This window comes from Cryptotermes secundus, unplaced genomic scaffold (assembly GCF_002891405.2).
Source record: "Cryptotermes secundus unplaced genomic scaffold, Csec_1.0 scaffold645, whole genome shotgun sequence".
In the NCBI taxonomy this organism is placed as follows: Eukaryota; Metazoa; Arthropoda; class Insecta; order Blattodea; family Kalotermitidae; genus Cryptotermes; species Cryptotermes secundus.
This window is the reverse complement of record NW_019723910.1, coordinates 77,168-100,202: the sequence shown is the minus strand read 5'-3', so window position 1 is coordinate 100,202 and position 23,035 is coordinate 77,168. Positions and strand designations below refer to the sequence as shown.

The following is a 23,035-nucleotide window of genomic DNA, read 5'->3' as shown; positions in this document are numbered from 1 at the left end:
GTTGATAATAACAAGGAAAGTGTTTTAAATGTTAAATTTTGGGCTGAGTGCAGTGTGACAGCGACGTGAGTGTTATACACCTGATGATGGCCGTCTGTGGCCGAAACATGTAGTGTGGGTGAACAAGATCAAGGACACATAATATATTGTTTGCACTTGGGACGGAATTTGTATCATTATATCAAAAATCTAAATGCTAGAAGAATCAACTATACATAAACAACAAATCAAAAGGTGAAATGTCTTCAGCACAAGATCTCAGTTTCAAGTTCAAGAATGGTTTTTAATATGAAGGCAAATTGAAAAGTCTTTGTCCCTATTTTTTTCAGCCACAATAATACACATACAGGGAAATCAAAATACAGGCAGTGTTCTAAGTACCTTTGACTATTTTTCCACATAGTCACCACCCCAGTTCAGGTATTTGTCACATCACACTACTAGTTTGGAGATGCTGCTGTTGTAGAATTCGGCCAGTTGAGTGCGGAACCACTGCCTAAGCTGTTGGATGATCTGAACAAGGCAAAGAGAATGATGAAATCACTGCAACATTTGCAGTGCTGCTCCGAGGAGGGTGAAAGGTTCCTGGATCTCACTGTCGCTGATGATGAAACATGGGCATTGCATTTCACTCCAGAATCCAAGCAGCAGAGCATGGTGTGGAAACATCCCAGTTCACCTGCCACAAAGAAATTCCGCAGAATGCCATCCATCTGGAAGTTGATGGTCATTGTCTTCTGGGACTGCTGAGGACCACTCCTGCTGGATTTCAAGCCACGAGGTGCCACCATCAACACGGACAGCTATTGTGGCACACTTGCACATCTGCGAGCTGCCATCAGGAAAAAGTGCCCAGGGATTCTCGTGGACAATGTGGCTCTCCTCTATGACAACGCTAGGCCTCATGTGGCAAACATGACCGCGATCCAACTGCAGTCATTCGAATGGGAGATTATGGAGCATGCACCATATAGTCCAGACCTCGCCCCCAGTGATTACATGTTCGGTCCACTGAAGAAGTTCCTGGCAGGCCAGAGGTTCATTTCTGATGACGATGCAAAAACCACTGTCCAGCGGTGGTTCCACGCTCAACCGGCCTAATTTTACAACAGCAGCATCTCCAAACTAGTGGTGCATTGGGACAAATGCCTGAACCAGGGTGGTGACTATGTGGAAAAATAGTCAAAGGTACTTAGTACACTGCCTGTATTTTGATTTCCTTATATGTGTATTATTGTGGCTGAAAATAAAATAGGGGCAAAGACTTTTTGATTTGCCCTCATAATAAAAAACAACGAACTACGGCCCTGGAACACATAAACGAAAACCCCCTAGAAATGGTTAACCTATCTCTGGAACAGGCTGTGAAGGCCCATATGATTGTGAGGCATCAAGCCTCCCACATATTCTACACAATCGGTTCACAGATGGTGGTAAGGTTGTCAGCTTTACATCCTGGCCGCTCTTTAGCTTCCAACAAGATTCCTAATACTCATTTCTGTCAGAGGCTGAGTCAACCCGAGCCATTGTGCAGATGGAAGGGTTAAGTAAATTGAAAAATCCAATGGCCTCATCAGGATTCAAACCTGTGACCTTCCAGCTTGTAACATAATGCCTCAACCAGCAACATTACTGTGTGGCTCATACAAAACTCCATACTTGTGAAAATTCACTGTATAGGCCAAAAATATCACAAAATAAACCACCCTTCATTTGACTGCAGAAATCTTCTATTTTTTTTTTTAATTTTCTCTAAAATATTATGTCTCTTTACCTTCACCTTTCAAATCCTACTTTGTTTATGACTGTAACATGACCATATAAGCCAATGGACTAAACATCAATTCAAGTGCACTTGTGAAGGATATGTCACATGTTTATGGTATTCTATGAACAAGAATTGACTGGCCCATGCTTAGGTCACACATAAAGTGTGAACTAAACATGCATATACAGTAGAACTTGGTTATAACGTCATCAAAGGGACCTAAAAATAGTGTCGTTATAAACGAATGTCGTTGTAACCAAAATGGGCACTTCCACAGTAGCCTTATGTTAGTCACGTAAAAATCTACCAAAAACCGAGTTACAATGTTGCATTTTTTAGTGAAATACGTAGTTAAGTACAGACTAACGTAACATTAACGTGGAATTGCCCAAATGTGTAATATCAAAGACATATTACAGCGCTTTTCACTGACAATACACACCGCACTAATACTGTATATTAAAGGTAGGCCTACTCACCAAATTACAGTAGATTACATCAATTGTTGTGCCTTACTGTACCTAGATACGAGTACAGTAATCAGTTATCTTCATCTGTTTCCTGTTACTTTCCCAATACACACTTTCTAAATTACGTTCAATGTCCATATCAGAGAAATTCAGGAATGAAAATGACGTTACATACGAGGTTGATGCATTTGTGCATGTCGTACTAAGCAAGGTATAAAAACAGTTGCTTTATGAGGAATTAGTTCGTACCATTGAATATTTGATGCAATAGACAAGGTGTCGCAGAAACCGATGTTGCTATAACCAAGTTTTACTGTATATGTTACTTTCAGTGTATTAAGAGAGCAATACACGTTATATTTAATAAGCCTGGGACTGGTATGTAGAAATACAAGGAACACTGCAACTTTCTTGGACAATGTTACACTAAGAATCATCTCCATTTTACCTCGTTTCTGTTCCGCGAGCTGAGCTGCCTGTTCCTTTTTCGTGTGTTTGTTGAGACAATAGGTGCTGCAGAAATCCTTTGCAGATGAATCCTGCTGTTCAACTCGAACCGGGGTACCACGAATAACATTGTCACAGTAAAGACAGGCACCCTAAAAATGCAAATTAAGAGGAAACAATAAAGCAGGTTTGTGCAGCAATAATGCTCCAGAGTATTCCTCAAGTGGTACCTGCTTTGAATCTCAGGTTATCCTCACTGATGGTCTTTGTAATTTTTCCAGAACATCATGATACTATCCTGAAACAGGTCATGACTGTCTCCTTATATACTCACACATCATTCATATTTCCCCCTCTAATTTGATTCTACAAGGGTTGAAACTTTAACAGTGGCACCTATTTATTTACAACTGATACAAAATACATGCATGTTTCAAAGTTTTACTGTCCTTCAATGTAGTCACCAGCACTGTGCACAACCTGTTGCCAGCGATGTGGAAGTCGTAGGATACCTTTAGCAGTGACATTATTTGGTTCCGTTGCATGGCGTCTCTACAGCAGTGTTGCCACTATTAAAGTTCCAACCCTCATATATAACCATGACTGTACAACCATTATTGTTAAATAACCTTAGAATCAATCAAATAAATAACAGGAAAGAACTCTGTTTTCCTCCTTCTCCTAGGACAAAGATATTGTACAGTGATGCTTTGTCAACTGCACTGGTCATATTAAACTTGAACAACAAATTATATGACTGCAGATAAGTTAAGAAGAATGTAAAATCAAGCAGCTATGACCCATTTTGGGTACATTTCCAAAACCTGTCTCTGTGGTACAGTGGTCAGAGTCCCTGGCTACAGATCCAGAGTTCTGGGTTCGATTCCCAGCGATACCAGATTTTTTCGGAGAAACAGTTGGTCTGGAATGGGTATCCACTCAGCCTCATGATGATAACTGAGGAGCTATTTCAAGGAAATGGCGGCTCCGGTCTAGAAAACCGAAATTAACTGCCGTGGGGATCTGTTGCGCTGACCATGTGACACTCTCTATCCGCAAAAGTTGGCACTAACTTTGCCGACAAGCGGCGGTTGCTCGGTCGGTATAGTTCACTTGCGGACTAAAATCACGGAGTTTGTTTTGTCTGTGAGATCAAAGAAATGCATGAGAAACCTAAGCCACAATAACAGGTGCCATAGCTGAGATATGAACCAGATACATTCCAAATATGAAGCAGGACTGCTGAGTACTAACACAATAATTACTTTTAGTTGCTTTGATAATACATACATACATACATCCTTTTAATATAATTTTTAATAACTCTTTTTATGTAATTAATGACAAACATTTATTTTAATATTTAATTACTTAACATCCAGTTGTACATAATTCAACATGGATCTGACTTGAAAACCAACTGGTCATAGTAACTGTTTCAAAACTAAGTTCCTTTAATTAATATAATTTTGTGTGCCCATCTGAAAACAGTAATTTAATGACTGGAATACATAATGGTGACTAGATGTGTAGATACAAAGCCATATAAAGTATACAGTACTCATTTAATTTAAATCCTTCTAGTTCAATAATCTCAGTGTTAAATTACTTATTTTTAATTTTTCCTCAGTTTTGTTTTTAAATCCATTAGTCCCAAAAGAAACTTTAATGGGGGTTTCAATGTATGAACTTGGTATACAAAGAATATGAATTTGAAAATAGAAAATTCTTGTCGTTTAATATCATATGTCTTGTAGAAGTTCACAACTTTCTGATGAACATGCTGCCTCCACCTTCAGCCCGAAGATGGAAGCAGCATGAACCTCTGAAACATTGATACGTAGCACGTCCACAAAGTAAGTTTCCCACTTGTCCCACAGCTAGCAAACCCTATATTGCATGAAGTGACTGCGCGTACGTGATACAGCAATGATGCAGCATGGCGCATGCACTAATGGAATTTCCCGCATTCCCATAGTAGCATCATTGCAGCTGTTGAAGATGGAGGCTCTTATTCCAGCTCCCGCCGAATGTGAAGTGCAGTCAGTGATAAAGTTTTTGAATGCACAGAGCACATCGCCAATCGAAATTCATCGTCAGCTGTGCCGGGTCTATGGGCCTAACGTCATGAGCAAGTAGATAGTGCTTCGCTGGTGCACACAGTTTTCAGCAGGTCGACAAAGTGTGCATGATGAGAAGCACAGTGGGCGGCCATCCATCATTACAGACAACCTGGTGGAGCTTGTGCCGGAATGAATTATGGAGAATCGTCGCGTCACAATTGCAGAACTCAGCAGTCATGTCCTGCAGATTTCCCACTCCTTGTTGCACGAAATTGTCATGGTGCACCTGTTCAGAAAATTGTGCGCCAAGTGGGTGCCAAAGAAACTGACACCAGAACACAAAACAAAGCGCATGGAGTCAGCATTGACATTTCTGCAGCGGTACCATGATGATGGCGACGAGTTTCTGGACCGGATCATCACAGGTGATGAAACGTGGATTGCACACATTACCCCAGAAACCAAGCAGCAGTCAACGCATTGGCGTCACAGTGGATCTCCCTGTAAGACGAAATTCAAACAGACGTCTGCGCGGAAAGTGATGCGCACGGTATTCTGGGACAGACGGGACGATCTCCATGTTGACTTCCTGACCAGAGGTGAGACGGTGAATGCTGAGCGTTACTGTGAAACACTGCAGAAATTGTGATGGGCCATTCAGAACAAGCTGCAGGCGATGCTTAGTGCCGGTATTGTCTTCCTGCACAATAACGCTAGGCCGCACACGGTTCAACGGACAGCAAGTCTCCTGCCGGAGTTCAGCTTGGAGGTGATTAAACATCCACCCTACAGCCCGGACCTCGCTCCTAGTGATTTCCATCTTCTCCTACACCTAAAGAAATTCCTGTCCGGTGAGCTTCAGGGTTTTGAGAATGACAGAAGCAAAGATGGTTGTCACACAGTGGTTCCAATCCCAGGTGGCAGACTTCTACGACACAGGTACTCAAAAGTTGGTCCCACAGTATGATAAATGTCTCAATTCCAGTGGCGATTATGTTGAAAAATAGCTGAACACTTGCTGTATCTGTTGCAATAAATATTTCCATGAAATTGTGTTTTATGTCTGCAAACAGCCCCAGGGAAACTTACTTTGTGGACGAGCCTCGTATCTATGAAAATACACATTACCACAACCCAGAAGTTATCTTCACAGTCACTGTCATATGAAACTCAAATCTTCGTATAAAAATTAGAATTTGTGTAACCCAAGATTACTTTTAAAAGCAAGCTCAGAATTGTGGGAATGGTGGTTCATTTCATCCATTAAAGGTAAAGAGATAAACCACCAAATTTATAAAACTGACTCCTGTAGTAGTAGTTGACAATCCTAATACAAATTTGGATTAAATTTATTTCAGACTACTCACAAGAGAACTTCTGAACTTTAATTTTATCACACTGTTTTCCTGCTTAACTTGAGGCATTCTGCTGAACTATGAGAGGCATTACTTGGCAGCTACCTTCAGCTATGTTTTGAATGAAACTGAAGCTTATCATTGTTCACTTTGTTCACTCCCTAGATGTGACAGGAGATGGTGTTTCATTGAATCAGCTCCCTTTGATTCTACATATAGATTCTTGCTTTCTTCCACTACCCTCATGTTTACACCCTCTTATAAGTTATGTGAGTGTAGTCAAGGCATCTATAAGCAAAAAGTGACCACCCACATTTTCAAAGATGCGACAGAAGCACTACCTGCAAGTGATTCTGAAAAGAGTACAAATTCACAAGGCAATAACAGTGATGGTGAAACTGATGACCAAGGTGAATGATGATAGTAAACAGGAGGAAGATCCTGCCTAGATGTTGACTGTGAGGACATGATATATTATGTTGGTAGAGGGAAAATTTTCCAGTCTAGAAAACCAAAATTAACGGCTGTAAGGAACTGTCGTGCTGACCACATGACACCCTCTACCCACTAAAGTTGGCATTAACTTCACCGATAAGTGGTGGTCACTCGGTCGGTACAGTTCACTTGTGGACTGAAACCAGGGAGTTTTTTTTAAAGGGAAAATGTTTCAGATAATTGTAGATCTAAGAACACTGGGAAAGGTTTAATGAATATGGTGAAATTTTCAATATAATTTCCATGGACCCTGTCCTAGTGATTGTAATTGAAACCAATGGCTATGGTGAACAATTTCAGAATTCAGTAGAAAGCCATTTTCATACAGTAAATTGTTAGATCATTTAAGTCAGTGATGTAAGACAATAATATGTGTAATTCAGAAACCTACATTTTGAAATTATTTCTCCACAAAGAGAATTCTACCAATGAAAAGTTTCTGGTGATGTCATTATAAAGTACTACCTGGAATTGATGCATAAATTCCTTCATTTCACTGATAACAAAGAAATGTTCAAGGAAAAAACACAGAAAAAGGAGAGACAAAATACTGTGTAAAATACGTGGTGTCAGACTGTGACTTAACTGTTCTGAAGACTACCACACCAAACTGAACTGCTGACAAATCATCGGCACTATAGTGCAGCTGTCCTTACAGGTGGGAAATCAACTTCTAAGTTAAGTGAATTGCATACACATTAATAACATACAGTTCCCTAAACTATTTTATCAGTTTTGAAGGAAAGAATCTTTAAAAGACAAATCATCATATTACAAATTTATATACAGGACCTCAGACCTGGGTTCCCTAATAAGAACTTTCCTACCTAGCTGAGTGACTGCTGGTTTCTCAAGGAGTTTGCTTCATGAAGTTAGTAACATCTAGCCTCCATCTTGCAGCCATTCTGTATCTCTTCCAGAAGAAAAAAGCTTGATCACAAGTGGATGAAATTCTAACTTTACACAGTATTGCCATAATCTGAAACCAGCTTTGGTGCTATGAAAAGAACCTATTATACTGTCACGTACTGGGCGTTATACGTGACTTCACGAGGTATTTGATGTAGCGAATTTTATTTCACATTCGCACTTACAATTACCCAAATTACAGATTTACGCTTACTGCTATCTGCAGTATCACAATTAGTACACTCCAAATGCCACAAGACAACTGACTGGTTGCTGGCTAACTCGGAACTAACTCGGAGGTAGCTCGAGGACTGACTCGTAGGTAGCTCCAGGACTAACTGACTGACTGTGAATAGCCTTCGCTGCTCCTTATGTAGCCTTGATCGGACAATTGTCGTCTGGTGCCTTGTTGCTAGCCACGCTGTCCGGAGTTGTTGACTGCTGCCTAGCAACCGCGATATCCCTCGGTGACGTCACCGCTGTTGATTCGCTTTGCATAGCTTCATGGTCGCGGGGACTCGGCTAACGTCGGCTCCGCTCGGCTCACTTCGGCTCCGCTTGTGACGTCACCGCGCGTTGCACGTTGCATAGCTACCAGGATGCGGGGTGATTACTCGCCTATTACGCGAGCGCTACGTTACAGCTACGTGCAGCTGGGGAGGTAGGGGTCAACATGTCACAATATAATACGTACATGTTATTACTGTAACTTTTTTCTTAATATAATACTACTGTTACCTTTATGTATGCCTTTCTGAATTCTGACAAGCAGGTTTCGGAACAGAATTCCTTCTTGCCATGCTGAGTAGGTAACACATACTTCAAGGGCTGTTTGTTTTCCCCGCACCAGGTACACGATATCTTGTTCTTTGAAGGTCTTCCTGCACCTATTAACATGGATGCAGGGCTACTGCCTTCAAAACAGTACCACCATATTTTCTCTTGACATCACTCTTTAAACCCACTGCATCCTTAGAATGAAATGAATAAAGGACCTTCATACAGTGGCAATAAAAAATTTATGGTTATACATTTTTAGTTCATTACACAAAAACTTAAAATGGGAATCACGGGAATACAAAAAAAAAAGTAAATGAAAACCTGGAATTTCATACTTTTCGCATAAACGTTTCTCCGTCACTGCTTGATTCTGAAAAGACATGCCAAGTATTCAACATCAGGTTGTTGTCATACATAATTACTGTTACCATATTCAAAACAATATACTACAAAGTGTCAGGGCTGGATGAAAGATGACACTACTGCACTTAATATAGATCCTCTATTAGATGAGCAAAGAATACAATATGCTCAATAATTTACCCTTAATTTCAAAATCATAAAATGTGTCAATCACTCTGCTTTGTCTCTATAGGAATATCTACCCCAAAACTGTATGACTCTTGGCCTCCATTCCTCTAGTTCCAAAATCTAGCCCCATGTCACGTTTCTGTTTCAAACCTTAATGTTCTTACTCCAAAAAGAAAAGATTTGATGACACTGCACTTATGGAAAAATCGCAGACTACAGAAATTTGCTGATTACATATTTTATTGCGCTTCAACATGTTGACTGAAATATTCGTGGAAGAAGTGAATATACCCCATTAGAATCCTTACACTTCCAAGCCCCAGTGTGCTGTGGTATCACCTCGAGGAATGCTGACAACTGTAAGACCAGTAATGTGCAAAAGACTGGCTCACCAATCAGTCTCCAATGAGTGCATATAAAACATGACGGAAAACTTGTTCCTAACCAAATTTTGTTGTTACTCTGAATAACAGGAATTGTTAAAAACAAACTTCATCAAAACATCTAACACCAATAACTGAAAAGTTCTGAAAAGACAGGTAACATATAAAATAAGATGCAACACTTGATAAAATATGCAACAAGTTGTGCTGACATCAAAAGAAAATGTTTTCGGCACAGGTTGCCTATAAAACAAATCTTACCAACAATACCCAACCTCTGTTTTTCTTCAATATGGCACTATAATGGTCACTAAGTAGACTGAGTTCACAACTTTCAATTGATAACTTCAGTTTTTCTCCATGAATACTTCCTGTATTACTCTTTCTTGTCTTGATATAATGGCTTCTAGTTTCTCAGTAGCTCCGGCAACACATTTTGTTGCTGGGTATTTCAAATTTTCATTAGACTGAAAATCTATTTAACATTTATAATAATATCTTGACCTTCATTATGAATACTAGGTCTGTTTTTTTATGTGAAGACATCCTCAAGAACATTTGTCCTACACTAATACAGACAATTCACTCTAAGAAACATTATAAATGAACTGAACATGTATACATAACATGGATGACGATATCAAGCACTCATCACATGAACCTCTTCCTTCCCCTACCACATAACTTCAGCTTCATTTGTATAATCTGCAGTTAATGTAGCCAGGTAATACATTTACAACTACCTTCACATAGTACATTTTGACATGAACTAATCAAAAGTACAGTATTCATTTTGAACATTTTTTTTCTGAATACATACTCTTCAGAGTGATAGCAACATACACAAACTTCCTTAATCACTAATTATTCATGACACAAAAACACTTCAAGGTGAGTGTTGCTCATTGCCTACATGATGGCATACCTCGTACTTTACCATGTGGACCGGACATATCTGACTGCTGCCCTGACAACTTTAAGACCAACTGTACAGGAGCTTAATAAGTTCTGATACCTGCAAAAACAAATTAAACCCATTATATATCATATATTCATCCCCACAGCACTGGTAGCTTGAAAAAAATTACGCCCATAATAAATATAAGGTAAGAAGGCAAAGCTATCCCTGTAACCGGCCATGAAGGGTCCACAGGGTTATGAGACATCGAGGCTCCAACATTTTCTAGACAGCTGGCTCACAGATGGCACTCAGGTTGTCAGCCTCACATATCAGCTGCCCTTTACACCCCAGGAAGGTTCCTGGTACTCATTTGTTAGAGGTATGAATCAACCCCTGGGCCATAGTGCAGCTGAAAAATCCAATGACCTCATCAGGATTCAAACTTAAGACCTTCTGGCTTGTAGCATAGTGCCTCAACCAACTATGCTACCGTGTGCCCCCAACCACAGTAAATTTATATTAATTTATTTCTTTTTAGGATTTTAGGCAAAGCCAGCTACATTCACATTAGTGGGATATTTGGAACTATATAAATTTGCGTTTCTTAACTGGTGGCCTGCTGATTACTACCACTCCACAGATTCTACATGGGTTGTTCAAACAAAATCTGTTTGGGGACTCGATGGGTGAAGGATGAGAGGCTGATAAAAATAGTCCTGATGGGCACTGAGGCAGGCATGCCTTTGATGTACTAGCTGCTGGATCCTCTCCACAAAAAACTCCCTTAGTTGCTGCTGGAATCACTGCACCACCACAGCCTTGATGGTTCTGTCTGATTCAAATGTGTGGCCCTTTATTGCTTCCTTGACTAGGATGAACATATGAACAGGTTTCATTTGAACAACACACACAGCTATCATTTTATTTATATACATATTTACCACTTCTGCAAAAATTACTATTTTGTAATTAGTATTTCTTACTAGGTCATGGGTTCAAGTCTCAATGAGGTCACTGGATTTTTTTCAGTTGACCTAATCCAGCCACACTAGGCCCTGGGGTTTACTCAGCCTCTAACAGAAATGAGTACCAGGAATTAATTTAATAATTTCCCTGGAGAGTAATGCATGGCTGGCGCATAAGGCTGACAACTTTACCATCTTTGAGCCGACTGTCTAGATAATGTGGGAGCCTCAATGTCTCACAACCCCATGGGCCTTCAGGGCCTGGTACAGGGATAGCTTTACTTTTTTACTTACTTTTACTAGTTTCTTCTGCTGACTAAACTATGTCAAACACAACTAAATTTCTGCACAGCCATCTCACTAGGATAGTCAATTATACCTGCTTTTCTTTCCATTATATACTGAACTGAATATATGAGAGATTTCTCAAGTTTCAATTCTCTAATATTGTTATGCATAATTTTTAATTGGGAATATTCACTGTGGATAAATTATGTCTCTTAAACTGTAATACCACATAAGACATGAATTTTTATACTTTAAACAAACATTTTTACATGTGCTAGTAATAATTAGACGGTTTGTGATACACAGAGTTCCAAAGAAACTCACTGCTGTTTTATTTGCCTGTGAATCCATAACAGTTAAGAACCAGTGATGGAAGTTGATGGGACACAACTTTGTGGGATTTTATTTGTTCTAAATGTTGTTGTTGATGGAAAGTTATGTTAACACAATGCATTCAGGTTCACCAATATTTTCACACATCTTCACGCTTAAGGCATGTTCAGGCAATGATGGACACTGAGTGACCATTAATGTGACTCAGAAAGAAACATGGAGGGATACATACATACATACGAGGGGGTACCCAAAGAAACCGAACTTATTTTTTTTTAAACTTATTTATTCAAATTTTAAGCACAAACCTTCAATCCCCTTCAAAGTACTCTCCACTTACACTAATACACTTGTCTAATCTTTTATTCCATTTTTCAAAACATTGTCTAAATTCGTCTTTTGAGATGCTTGGCAGCGCCTCCGTCATCTTTTCCTTTCATGTCTCTTTTCATTCGAGGAAACAAAAAAAAAAGTCGCAGGGGGCAAGGTCAGGTGAGTATGGAGGGTGAGGAACAGGGGTCATACCATTTTTGGTCAAGAATTGTCGTACAGACAGGGCTGTGTGAGCAGGGGCATTGTCATGATGGAAAAACCAGTCACCCGACTGCCACAAATCTGGCCGTTGAGCTCCAAGTCACTCCCGACAGCTGCACAAATTCTTCAATGGTCCGTCGTCGATCCTCCTTGATGATTTCACGAATTTTTCAACATTTTCATGTGTTCAGGCCGTGGAAGGACGACCAGAACGAGTTTTGTCATCAATTGACATTTCACCATTTTTGAAACAGGAAAACCACTCAAACCCTTGAGTTTTCCCCATAGCATCATCCTTGTACGTCGTTTTTAACATTTCAAGAGTTTCTGTTCCACTTTTCCCCAGCAAAAAGCAGAATTTCACCGCCGCACGCTGTTCACGAAAATCAGCCATTGCAAAAATGACGATCACACAAAACAGTTGTCACTATAAACTCTGCCGAAACTAGTCCTTACCTTCTGAAGCAACGGTAGTCAGCTTATCGACTCAGGAATGTTAGCTCTATGCACTCATAGCGGTACTACAAAAGCTCTGCCCACAAAAAAAAATAGTTCGGTTTCTTTTGGCTACCCCATCATACATACATTTCATTTCATTTCATTTCATTTCATTTCACAAGTCCAAACAAACGGACATGAAGGTCGTCATACAAAATTTAAACAAACGCACAGATAACAAAATAATTAAAATTAATTGTTTATGTTATGCTCCACATATTCAGAAACTATATACAAGGAATTATTCATAAGATATAAAAACAGCCTATTTTTAAAACTAATTCTATCCTCTTTAAGGCTTTGAATGGTTATGGGCAATCTGTTGAATAGTTTAACAGCAGTAAACATAGTACCTTTCTGAAAAGCAGAAAGATTCGAGTTTGGCAACTAGCCACAAATACCGTATTTACGCATGTACAGGCCGCACATTTTTTGCCAAAAATTCAAGAGGAAAACTGGGGTGCGGCTTATATTCGAAATATTCGAAATCACACTTCATTTAAAAAAAAATTATATTCATAATTAGTAATACAGGGTGTAATACTCCTGAAATAATATTCCAAGAAAATTATTTTTTCTATAATTTCTGTCTGAAAATTGTGCTGCGGCCTATACATGCGTAAATACGGTATATTCTGTCATTTATTTGGAAGGCCATAATGAAAGCGGAGATGAAATTATCTGGTCAAATACAATTGTACCTGTTACTATTTACAGTGAGATGAATTATGCTACCAATCCTGCGAACACCTCATCATTATATAGGATGGTACGCAATGAATCTAAATTGATCCAGAAGGAAGCAGTCAAGACCTACTTTTCTTTTTTGCATAGTGGGGGTGGAGTCCAGTTGGGTCCACCTGGCATGGCAGCCACTGAAGTCATGACCTACCTTGAAGCATTATCATTGAATCTACGTGAAGAGACTGAGGAAAACATGAAAAACCTGTCAGTGTTCTGGCTGATGTTCAAACCATGAACCCACCATATACAAGTCGGAAGTGTTACAGCTTAAACTAACTTTCGATTACCAGTCTTCATAAAATCAAATCAATGAATGTTATGAAATCAAGTATAAGAAACTGGAAGGATGGGTATGTAGAATAGTTGGGATGAACTTATCAGCTTCCACTTCTTCAGTTTGGCAATAGTGATGCCTGCTTTTCCCACTTCTATAACATCTCTAGTAGTACCCTCATGCACTATAATCAAAGTACAGTATAGTATGACCGATACAAGAATACCATAGGCATCATGTTATGATGAAGATAATTCAGGCTCTAAAACAAACTGTCAATAATCCGCAGAACAAACACATTTACACAGATTCAATTTCCATAAAAATTTCATATGGTTGCTGCACACTTACAGGGACTTAATGGGCTGAACTGGTTTCATAATTTCACCATTATACTAAATTAAATACATGCATTATGAAGCTCTTTATCCAATCCCAAGTACACCTCAACAACTGTTGAACAATATATGATAATTTACTTAAACCATCCGCAGTGCTCTGCTTCTTGATTCTCTAAAGGTGGTACTGGCTACTGGCTACTAAATGGCAAATTATATTGAAAGTCCCATGTAATCTGGTATCCACATAGGTAACTAAAACAGTGAATTATCGTACAACTGTTCATTCACTTCCCTACAAGACATGTCTTTCACAAGCAGTCTGTCTCACATAATAACTACTACATACTACAGAAGTGTGTGTTTCTGTTACTAAACACAAGACATTGGAGCATCTAGTGTTTACATTTAATACTCATATCAAAAATAAATCCTAAGTGTTTAGCAAATTTGGGAGAAAGCTCCCAGGTATTTCACATCTTTAAAAATTAATAAATCAAATACTGAAGATACTTCAAACAGTAGGATCTTGCTGCAGCTCAGGTTTTCAATGGTGACTACAAGGAGTGTTGTCTTTTAGGCTGTAATGCTGTGCAGTCCTATACAAGCTCAAGGAAGTTTTGGGGAAATATAAGCCTCCATCTTCAGTATTGTGGAGTAAGGCAAACAAGTAACCAAAAATATTCAAGCAGCAAGCAATGCTTTCATATTTGACCAATACATTCATAACTACATGCATCAGGCAATAATCGGCCGACGTGCCAAGAGGACCTAATACGGATTCCACCTCACACTATGTGAAATCTTAACTATTGTAATCTACTGTAAACAATTTTATGTATTGTAACCTTATTCTCTTATTGTAATCAGCCAAGGTACAGTAACTGACTTGTCCTATATCATGTAACAATGATCTATAGAGACGAAATAAATAAATACATACATACGTGTGCATTATACAATAGGCTGGTTTTCTTTTAAGGATGGTACTGGGTATATAAAATTAAATATCATATTGTGTGGACCTCTTACAAAGCTGCAACATCATGTTGTATCGATCCACACATGCTATATTTATCCAACATAAACAGAGCAGCACATTACTTTGCCTTTGGTATCTAATGCCACTACAGATATTGCCACAGCAATTTTTACACAGAAACATAGTTGACAATCTTTACATACTAATGACGTCTTAATGTAAAAATACTGGTTTCCTGTTGCATATAACAATTAATGTTTATAAAGCTGTGAAATGCCAACAGTTAACATTAATTCTTACCAACCCCGGCTAAAATTTATACTACGCTGCCCCTTTAACAAAACGTATACATTTAAGCATGACACTCTCTCGTCCATCTACCTGAGAACATACCTTAACGAGTTTTGCAATCAGATTTGTGTTATCAGTTTAATAAACTGCTTACAACGTTAAATGTGAACATTATATGACGCAATTAATACATACTACTAAGAACGCCGCCATATTGAGCGTCATAAACACACATTCCTTCTACCATTTTGACAAAATGGAGATACGTTCAGTTCAGTGGTAACCGTGCTAACGATTTAATTCTGCTTTGTTTCGGCTTCTGGATAAGTCATTCTGATTGACAGTATAGAATTTTAGAAGTAGAGAATTTATGACCTGCGCAGCTATTTGATTTTGTAATTGACACATGCAACAGATTTATACATCTTTGCATTATATACTGTAGAAAAGATAAAGGCACAGAAAACGAAATAAATTATTTGAAGAAATCGATAGTTAAAATAGAATTAAATTTTTGCAATATAAATTACTGAAATAAAATACCAATAAATATAATGTCAACAGTTCATGGAAGAACACGAATGTTTACTTGAGACTTCTACATCTATTTATCGAATACAGTAATACAGAATAAATTATTCTGTAAACAAGACGTTCTGCTACATTAAAACTTACACACACATTGATTTCAAGGCGTAACGTCAGTTCGGCTACACGGAAATGTAAATAAAGTATATGAACTCCAACGTAACTTATCTTTAGTATTTCAATTTTTAATCTAAGGAAACAATTTTCGTAAATGGATAAATTTTTAATTTAGAATACTGACAATCTAGAAACCCAATATATAAGAGTTCTAGCTTCTGGGATATGCGGCCCAGTATTCCGTTGAGAGTCAACTAAAGTTTCAGAGGAACATATCTCCTCCATCTTCAGGGTCGAAAAATACGCCAGGCAAGAAACAAGCGCGCTTGCCACTTGCCATTATAAAGTTATATTCAATGCTAGAATACAGAAATACCTGTACATAGTACGCTAATTTGTTTTTATTGCTGGTGGGGTGGGAGTAAGTCCCTTGCACTGCGGTCACGTCTGGCCTATTGTACCAGCCCCAGATGATAGATAAGGGTGACCGTGGAGCAATTGGTGGAGTGAAGATAGGCAGGGGAAACCGAAGTACTCTGAGAAAGCCTGCCCCAGCTCCAGTTTGTCCACCACAAATCCCGCTTGACCAGACCCGAGATCGAACCCGGGCCGCCGCGATGGGAAGCCAGCGACTAACCGCTTGAGCTATGGCGCGGCCCTAGTACGGTATAAGTCCTTGAACAAATTAGTAATCACAGCGCTTATTTTGTTAAGTCGGTAGACGCTTTTGTTTGTAATGCTGGTGATGCTGCTGCTAGCGCTCCTAGGGTGCTGATACGAAACGCAGCTAGACACCTAGGGTCTGCTGCATGAACTACATGTGGTGACATATGTCACAAGACTGGCACATTCTGTGTACTTCATGCGTTGATTTCCTTTAGCTGAAACTAAATACTAAGCTCTGTGGCTTTGGTCTACAAACCAACTACACAGACCGAGAAACCGCCGCTTGTCGGCGAAGTTAGTGCCAAGTTTTGTGGACGCAACGGAAGCCCACGGCCGTTAATCTCGGTTTTCTAGATCGGAGCTGCTACTTTCCTATTCAAGTAGCTCTTCAATTATCCTCAGGAGGCTGAGTGGACCCCATTTCAGACCTACTACTTCTCAGAAAATCTGGTGGTGCCAGGAACTCTGACCACTAGATCACAAAGGCTGTTAATATCCTTTAGCATCCTTAGTATGAGCTGAAGTACAAAATTTGTATGAAATAAATTACATAAAATTTTTCAATACTTTATTTTTTGTTATATGCTTCTGTATCAGTTTTGCAATCTTAAAGTGGCCACACTAAAATAAACAATACCTTACTTTCTAAATAATACATACATTAATAGGTACATGAAATTTTATGTATGCATCCTAAAGTAAAATTATTATTTACAGTATAGTATACTTTAAAGACTCAGTATAAGGAAACTGTAATTTCCATGAAATATTGCAGTGGTACTGCATTACTGTAAATAAAATTATGTGTGCATGTCTTAACCAGATTCTTTGCTGTCTTGTTCCTTAGCCAATGATTCTTGTTTGATCTTATAATCAGACAGTGCCGCTTTAATGGCATCCTCGGCGAGCACTGAAAGAAAAAGAAATTGAAAATATGGGTTAACATTTTCAAAGCGTACAATTATTGTGCTTTTGGACATTATCCATCATCCTGTTTTTTATTTAAAGCAACATTTCAGAGACCAGATTCTGCCTCTGTCCTCTAGTAAAAACCTACTCGGCCAGGCCCACTCAATAGGGCTAGTTTGGCCTGACTGAGCAGGTTTCTACATGATGATGGAAACAGAATTCAGTCTCTGAAACGCTGTCTCAAACAAAAAACAGTATGATGAAAATGTCCAAAAACACAATAATTGTATTAATATACCATCATCACATACTTTTAGATCTTATATACAAAAGGCAGTCAAATTTAAGTATGACAGTACATACTTGAACAGTGTAGTTTCACTGGTGGCAGACACAGTTCCTTTGCTATGTCTGTGTTCTTCAGCTTTGATGCCTCCTCAACCTGAATCAAAATATCAACAATGATAATATTTACAGATCCTTATTAACAGATCATACAATCAACTTTAAGGGCTTCAGGTATGGTCAATCCAAAGCCTAGTGTTGTTCTCAAGCAACTGAACATATAAAACTCTGAAGTGCTGACACACTTTTCTATCAAAGTGAAGGAATGAGTGCAGCTCCACACATGAGGTGGAGCATCCCCACACCCCTCTGTCCACTTAGCCATCAGAATGCTTAGTCATGCTCTCCCTATGCAACCAGTGTCACCAATTTCAGCCTCCCACAATCACCAGTTGGGCTACAGGCTAAAGGACACTGACACAAGATCTCAGCATTTTTAACACGGTAAGGAAGTCTCCATGATGCTGACTTCTATGTTCTATAGGTAAAAAAAGTAAAAAAGTAGAACTATCCCTGTAACAGGCCATGAAGGCCCATAGGGTTGTGAGACATTGAGGGTCCACATTATCTACACAATAGGCTCAAAGATGGTGGTAAGGGTAGCCTTATGCGCCGGCCACGCTTTACTCCCCAGGAAAATTATTTATTAAATTCCTCGTACTCATTTCTGTTAGAGGCTGAGTGAATCCCAGGGCCATAGTGCGGAAGGATTAGGTCAACTGAAAAAATCCAATGACCTCCTCAGTATTTGAAACCACGACCTTTCAACTTCTAGCATAGAGCCTTAACCACTATGCTACTGCATGCACCCCAATGTCCTATAGGAATATCAACAATATGTATAATTCAGAGTGTAATAAGTTACACATTCTTTTCATTTTTACACCAACACCAAGAGAAACAGGGCATCAGCATATAAGTAACATATACATAAAACTAACAACAACAGCTGGTAACACTGGTTATAGGTGATACACTGAGTAAAGTGCTGAAGGAGAGGAAATGGAGATTGAGGATAACAAAGTTACATGTGCTTCTTAAATTTTGTTCTTTATGCAACTAAGGAGTTTAAACATGCAAGTTCTGAGAATAACATGATCCACATAATATTTGTAAGATTTCAAGTTTTCATGGCAGTGACTATAAGGAATGCCGTCTTCTTGGATGTGGCACCATGTAGATCCTTTGTGAACCGACTTTTCGGAGGAATGTATCACCTCCATCTTCAGGGTACAGAAATTAGCGAGCATGGCACTAGCATGAGCAGGTGACTGCCAACTGGGTTGGAGCTGGACTTTTTGTTCAAAGGACACCCTACAATGTTTGTTTAACTAGAAAACTACAGACTTAAATGTATAAACATACTCACACTCTTTCCTTTTACCCATTCTGTAGCTAGAGAACTTGATGCAATTGCAGACCCACAACCGAAAGTCTTGAATTTAGCATCAATTATTTTCCCATTTTCATCTACTCTGATCTGAAGCTTCATGACATCACCACAAGCTGGAGCTCCTACTAGACCTGTACCCACATGTTTGTCATTTTTATCAAGAGAACCTACATTTCTTGGATTCTCATAATGGTCTAGAACCTGCAAGAAAAGAGTACAATTTATTTCAAATCTGCGTAGTTTAATTTTTCAAATGTATCCTAATAGATCTGTATGGCCAATCTTAACCTCAAGCAAATGCTACTGAACTAATGAATTACAGATGGTACACAGCCGGGAATGATACGCTAAAGATCACTGTTAATTAAAAGCTGCAGTTGCTACAGCGTCATAAGACAATCAATGAGTAAATCAATGATAAAACATAACCTAATTTGGACGCCTACTTCCTGACAGAAGATTCACTACAGTATTACCCACAAAGCCCAACCACAACATAAACTTTGTTATAGAAATTGTACTTGGAAACAATTGCATGTCTTACATTTGGATGATAGAACAGAACAGGGTTACTAAAACTAGTGGGTCTACTCTTCAGCAGACTCCCGCATGCCTTCTTCGAGATTGCATTAAACAATGACATCATTCACTACACTGCGCCGACCTTTCTGACCGCTAATGAACGTGGTTGGGTATCACGTCTTACAACGAACAATGCTATCACCAACTTTGTTACAACTTGAAACAGAAACTGAGATCAAAAAATTGTATCTCACATGGTTCACTTTCCCAACAGAATGGGAAACTTAAAAGTAATGTTGGCAGACACGAACATCCAAGCAATGCTCACGTTGTTTACCTTGAAGACCGTGAAGTTGATTGGAAGTATAATTAGGTGTGTTGTCTATTAAGTAGACTGATTATATGGGAGTGGAAAACGTAATATGAATGACGACATATCATGAAGAAAAAAGGAGAATGGTTTTCACCATGATATATACGAAATAAAAAATGCCCTTTTTCATGTAATCGTTTCAGAGATGTGAACGCAATTGTTTGACGGTGCTTATTATCACTTCACGCATCCATCAGATGATTTCATAGCAGTTCCTCAAACAATTTATCCAAATCCAAAATCCCCATACTGAAATATAGCTGTCCGTTTGAAATTAAACCATACAAACTATATTCGTTAGTGTTCTGCAAGACGGGTTGGAAAAGTGATAAAAATACGTTTCCATCACAGCCATTTGTATTCCTAATTCATTCAGTCATTATTAATCTGTCAAGACGACAGGTTCACAGTCTCTTCCAAAACAGTTCATCCACTTGATGCGATCTATAGCGTTCTCCTTCAAATTAAAATATCCTCTTCTGTCCCCAAGGTCATCCAGCATCATCTTATGTCTTCGTCTTCTGGTCACTTCTATCTTTCCTTCAATAACTTCTTTTAGAAGGCAGTTACCGCGTAACATATGACCAATCCAATTAGCCTTCCGTTTTATTTCGTGTAGGATATTCCTCTGCTCACTGACTCTAAATAACACTTCTTCATTTCTCACATAATCGGTCCAACTGATCTTCTCCAACACCACATTTCGAAGTATTCCTAATAACCGCTAATAAAGTTTGTCGAATACCAGGTCCTAACAGCAGTCCATCCAAATCTGGAAGTCATGGAGGGGGTGTGCCTTTGAGATGTGGGCGAACGCCTACGGCTAACCCAGTGTTACATCTTACAAGAGGGACCATAAATTTCGCTCACCAGTAATACTTTAAGGGTTAATAGAAACTTCCATTACAATGAATGATAGAATATAAATTTTTTTGCATGTTCTGTAGCAAGCGTATCAAATCATTAACCTACTGCAAAGAGAATCCACGCATACAAAACAATGCAGGCAGGAAAGTAATCTANTCAATTCAAAGAAATGAAAAACAACAAATTGTGAAGATATGTTATATCTACAACCTAAACTTCCTTTGAATTTTTGTAATGTCTTCTACTTAGGGCTGTTTCCGTATCACCCCGACAAACAGCCCGACTTCCCATCGTCAGCATTTTTAGAGGAGTTGCAACTCCTCCCCGCGACTGCATCCATTCTGCGGTGGTATGAATCACGGCAAATTGCAGCCGCGGCGCGCACTTGATTGTACGCACTGTAGTATGGGGACATAGTGCTAAGACCCTCACTGGAATTTTTGTACTCCAAAAAAATGGCAGTAAGATACATTGCAGGGCTAAAACATCTGTAATCCTGCAGTGATAGCTTTGGAAATATAAAGATACTAACAGTATACTCACTATACATACAAAAAACAATTCTATATGTAAAAAAAAAGTGTAACTGCACAGTGATTGAACAAATACATACATATAACACAAGTAATAATAAAGACTATCATATATATGGGCACAACTTAGAACTTTATAATAGTAATCCTTCAGTAGCTGGCTGTATCTTTTACAGCATATTGTCTAACATAAAAGAAATAGAAAACAAACATCAGTTCAAGAGGGAATTGAAGAAGTTACTTATTCAGAGGTGCTATTACTCAACGGACTATTTGAACGATGAATTCTCGAATATTGGCTACGTGGTAGCATAGTGGTTGAGGAGCTATGCTACAAGCCAGAAGGTCACAGGTTCAAGTCCCGATGAGGTCATTGGATTTTTTCAGTTGACCTAATCCTTCCAGCCACACTACGCCTCTCAGCCTCTAACAGAAATGAGTACCAGGAATTAATTAAATAATTTTCCTGGGGAGTAAAGCGCGGCCGGCGCATAGGGCTGACAACCTTCCTGTCATCTTTGAGCTGATTGTCTAGACTGTCTAGACCAGGCATGTCAAACTCAACTTATACAGAGGGCCACCTCAGCCCTACAAATAATAGTCTAGGGCCGCACTTCAAAATAGAAATATACATTAGATTTTGATACAAGGAAATTTAATTCTATTTATTATTTAGGAATAATTTCAATATAATTACCTAAAGGCACATATCTTACAGTTTTAAAAAGCAAGAGAATGCCATTTTTGACAAGTATCAAACAACTTTTCAATATGTAAAAAGAGAGATTACACAAGAAATTATGTTAGAAATAGCAAAACATTGAATTTCCTGCATCCTGCTAATTTATGTCTGCGTGAGACTTCTTGTCTCCTGGTCTGTTGGTAAATTGTCTTTACAAAAAATATTTCTACTAAAATTTTAATATCAATTAGTTCTAAAAGATGAGGGGCCGCACTTTGTGGCTATGGGGGCCGCGTGTTTGACACGGCTGGTCTAGACAATGTGGGACCCTCAATGTCTCACAACCCTATGGGCCTTCATGGCCTGGTATGGGGATAGCTTTACTTATATTCAACTAGATCCAATTACAGGGTGAGAAAAAGTTGACACACCACTGGATACAGAATGCATCAAAAATCAAAACAAATGTTCCAACCAATCACTGGAACAAGTCAGAATAACATAACATAAAACATAGGCAACACAAGTCACTAAACATAATAAAATGTGACTAAAAGACTTGAATACTAGATGAAAACATATTAACCATTTATCTTATAAAATTCATCCAGTTTATAAAAACAATGCATATGAATGGATATTATCAACAAACAATACAATATCAAATAATGTATGTTACATCACTCATATATCAAAAGAAAAACTATAAAAACATCTAACATGCAAGGCCAATGATACTAATGATATAGTT

The 23,035-nt window shown here is 38.7% G+C and overlaps 2 protein-coding genes across 6 annotated transcripts in view; both read right to left on the bottom strand.

Moving 5' to 3' along the window:
• The window catches only part of LOC111862109 (polycomb protein Scm), a 35,383-nt gene extending 19,622 nt beyond the window's left edge, over positions 1-15,761 (bottom strand). For 4 of the 5 annotated variants that reach the window (XR_002842368.2, XR_002842367.2, XM_023847236.2 and 1 more), the window contains exons 1-4: positions 15,452-15,761; positions 10,127-10,216; positions 8,246-8,394; positions 2,687-2,837 (exon numbers count right to left, since the gene is read on the bottom strand). Coding sequence is in view for 3 of the 5 variants with exons in the window: in XM_023847236.2 (XP_023703004.1) it covers positions 2,687-2,837; positions 8,246-8,394; positions 10,127-10,154 (328 nt within the window). In the remaining 2 variants the exon portion in view is untranslated. The remainder of the gene's footprint in view (positions 1-2,686; positions 2,838-8,245; positions 8,395-10,126; positions 10,217-15,451) is intronic. The other variant, XM_033750558.1, reaches the window with a different exon arrangement.
• Positions 15,762-17,213: 1,452 nt separating this feature from the next.
• Positions 17,214-20,117, bottom strand: LOC111862105 (iron-sulfur cluster assembly scaffold protein IscU). The gene is made up of 4 exons (XM_023847225.1): positions 19,852-20,117; positions 19,284-19,508; positions 17,933-18,011; positions 17,214-17,570 (listed from the first exon to the last, which is right to left on the bottom strand). The coding sequence occupies exons 1-4, from the start codon at positions 19,951-19,953 to the stop codon at positions 17,476-17,478; spliced, it is 501 nt and encodes a 166-aa protein (XP_023702993.1). The 5' UTR covers positions 19,954-20,117; the 3' UTR covers positions 17,214-17,475.
• Positions 20,118-23,035: the final 2,918 nt, after the last annotated feature.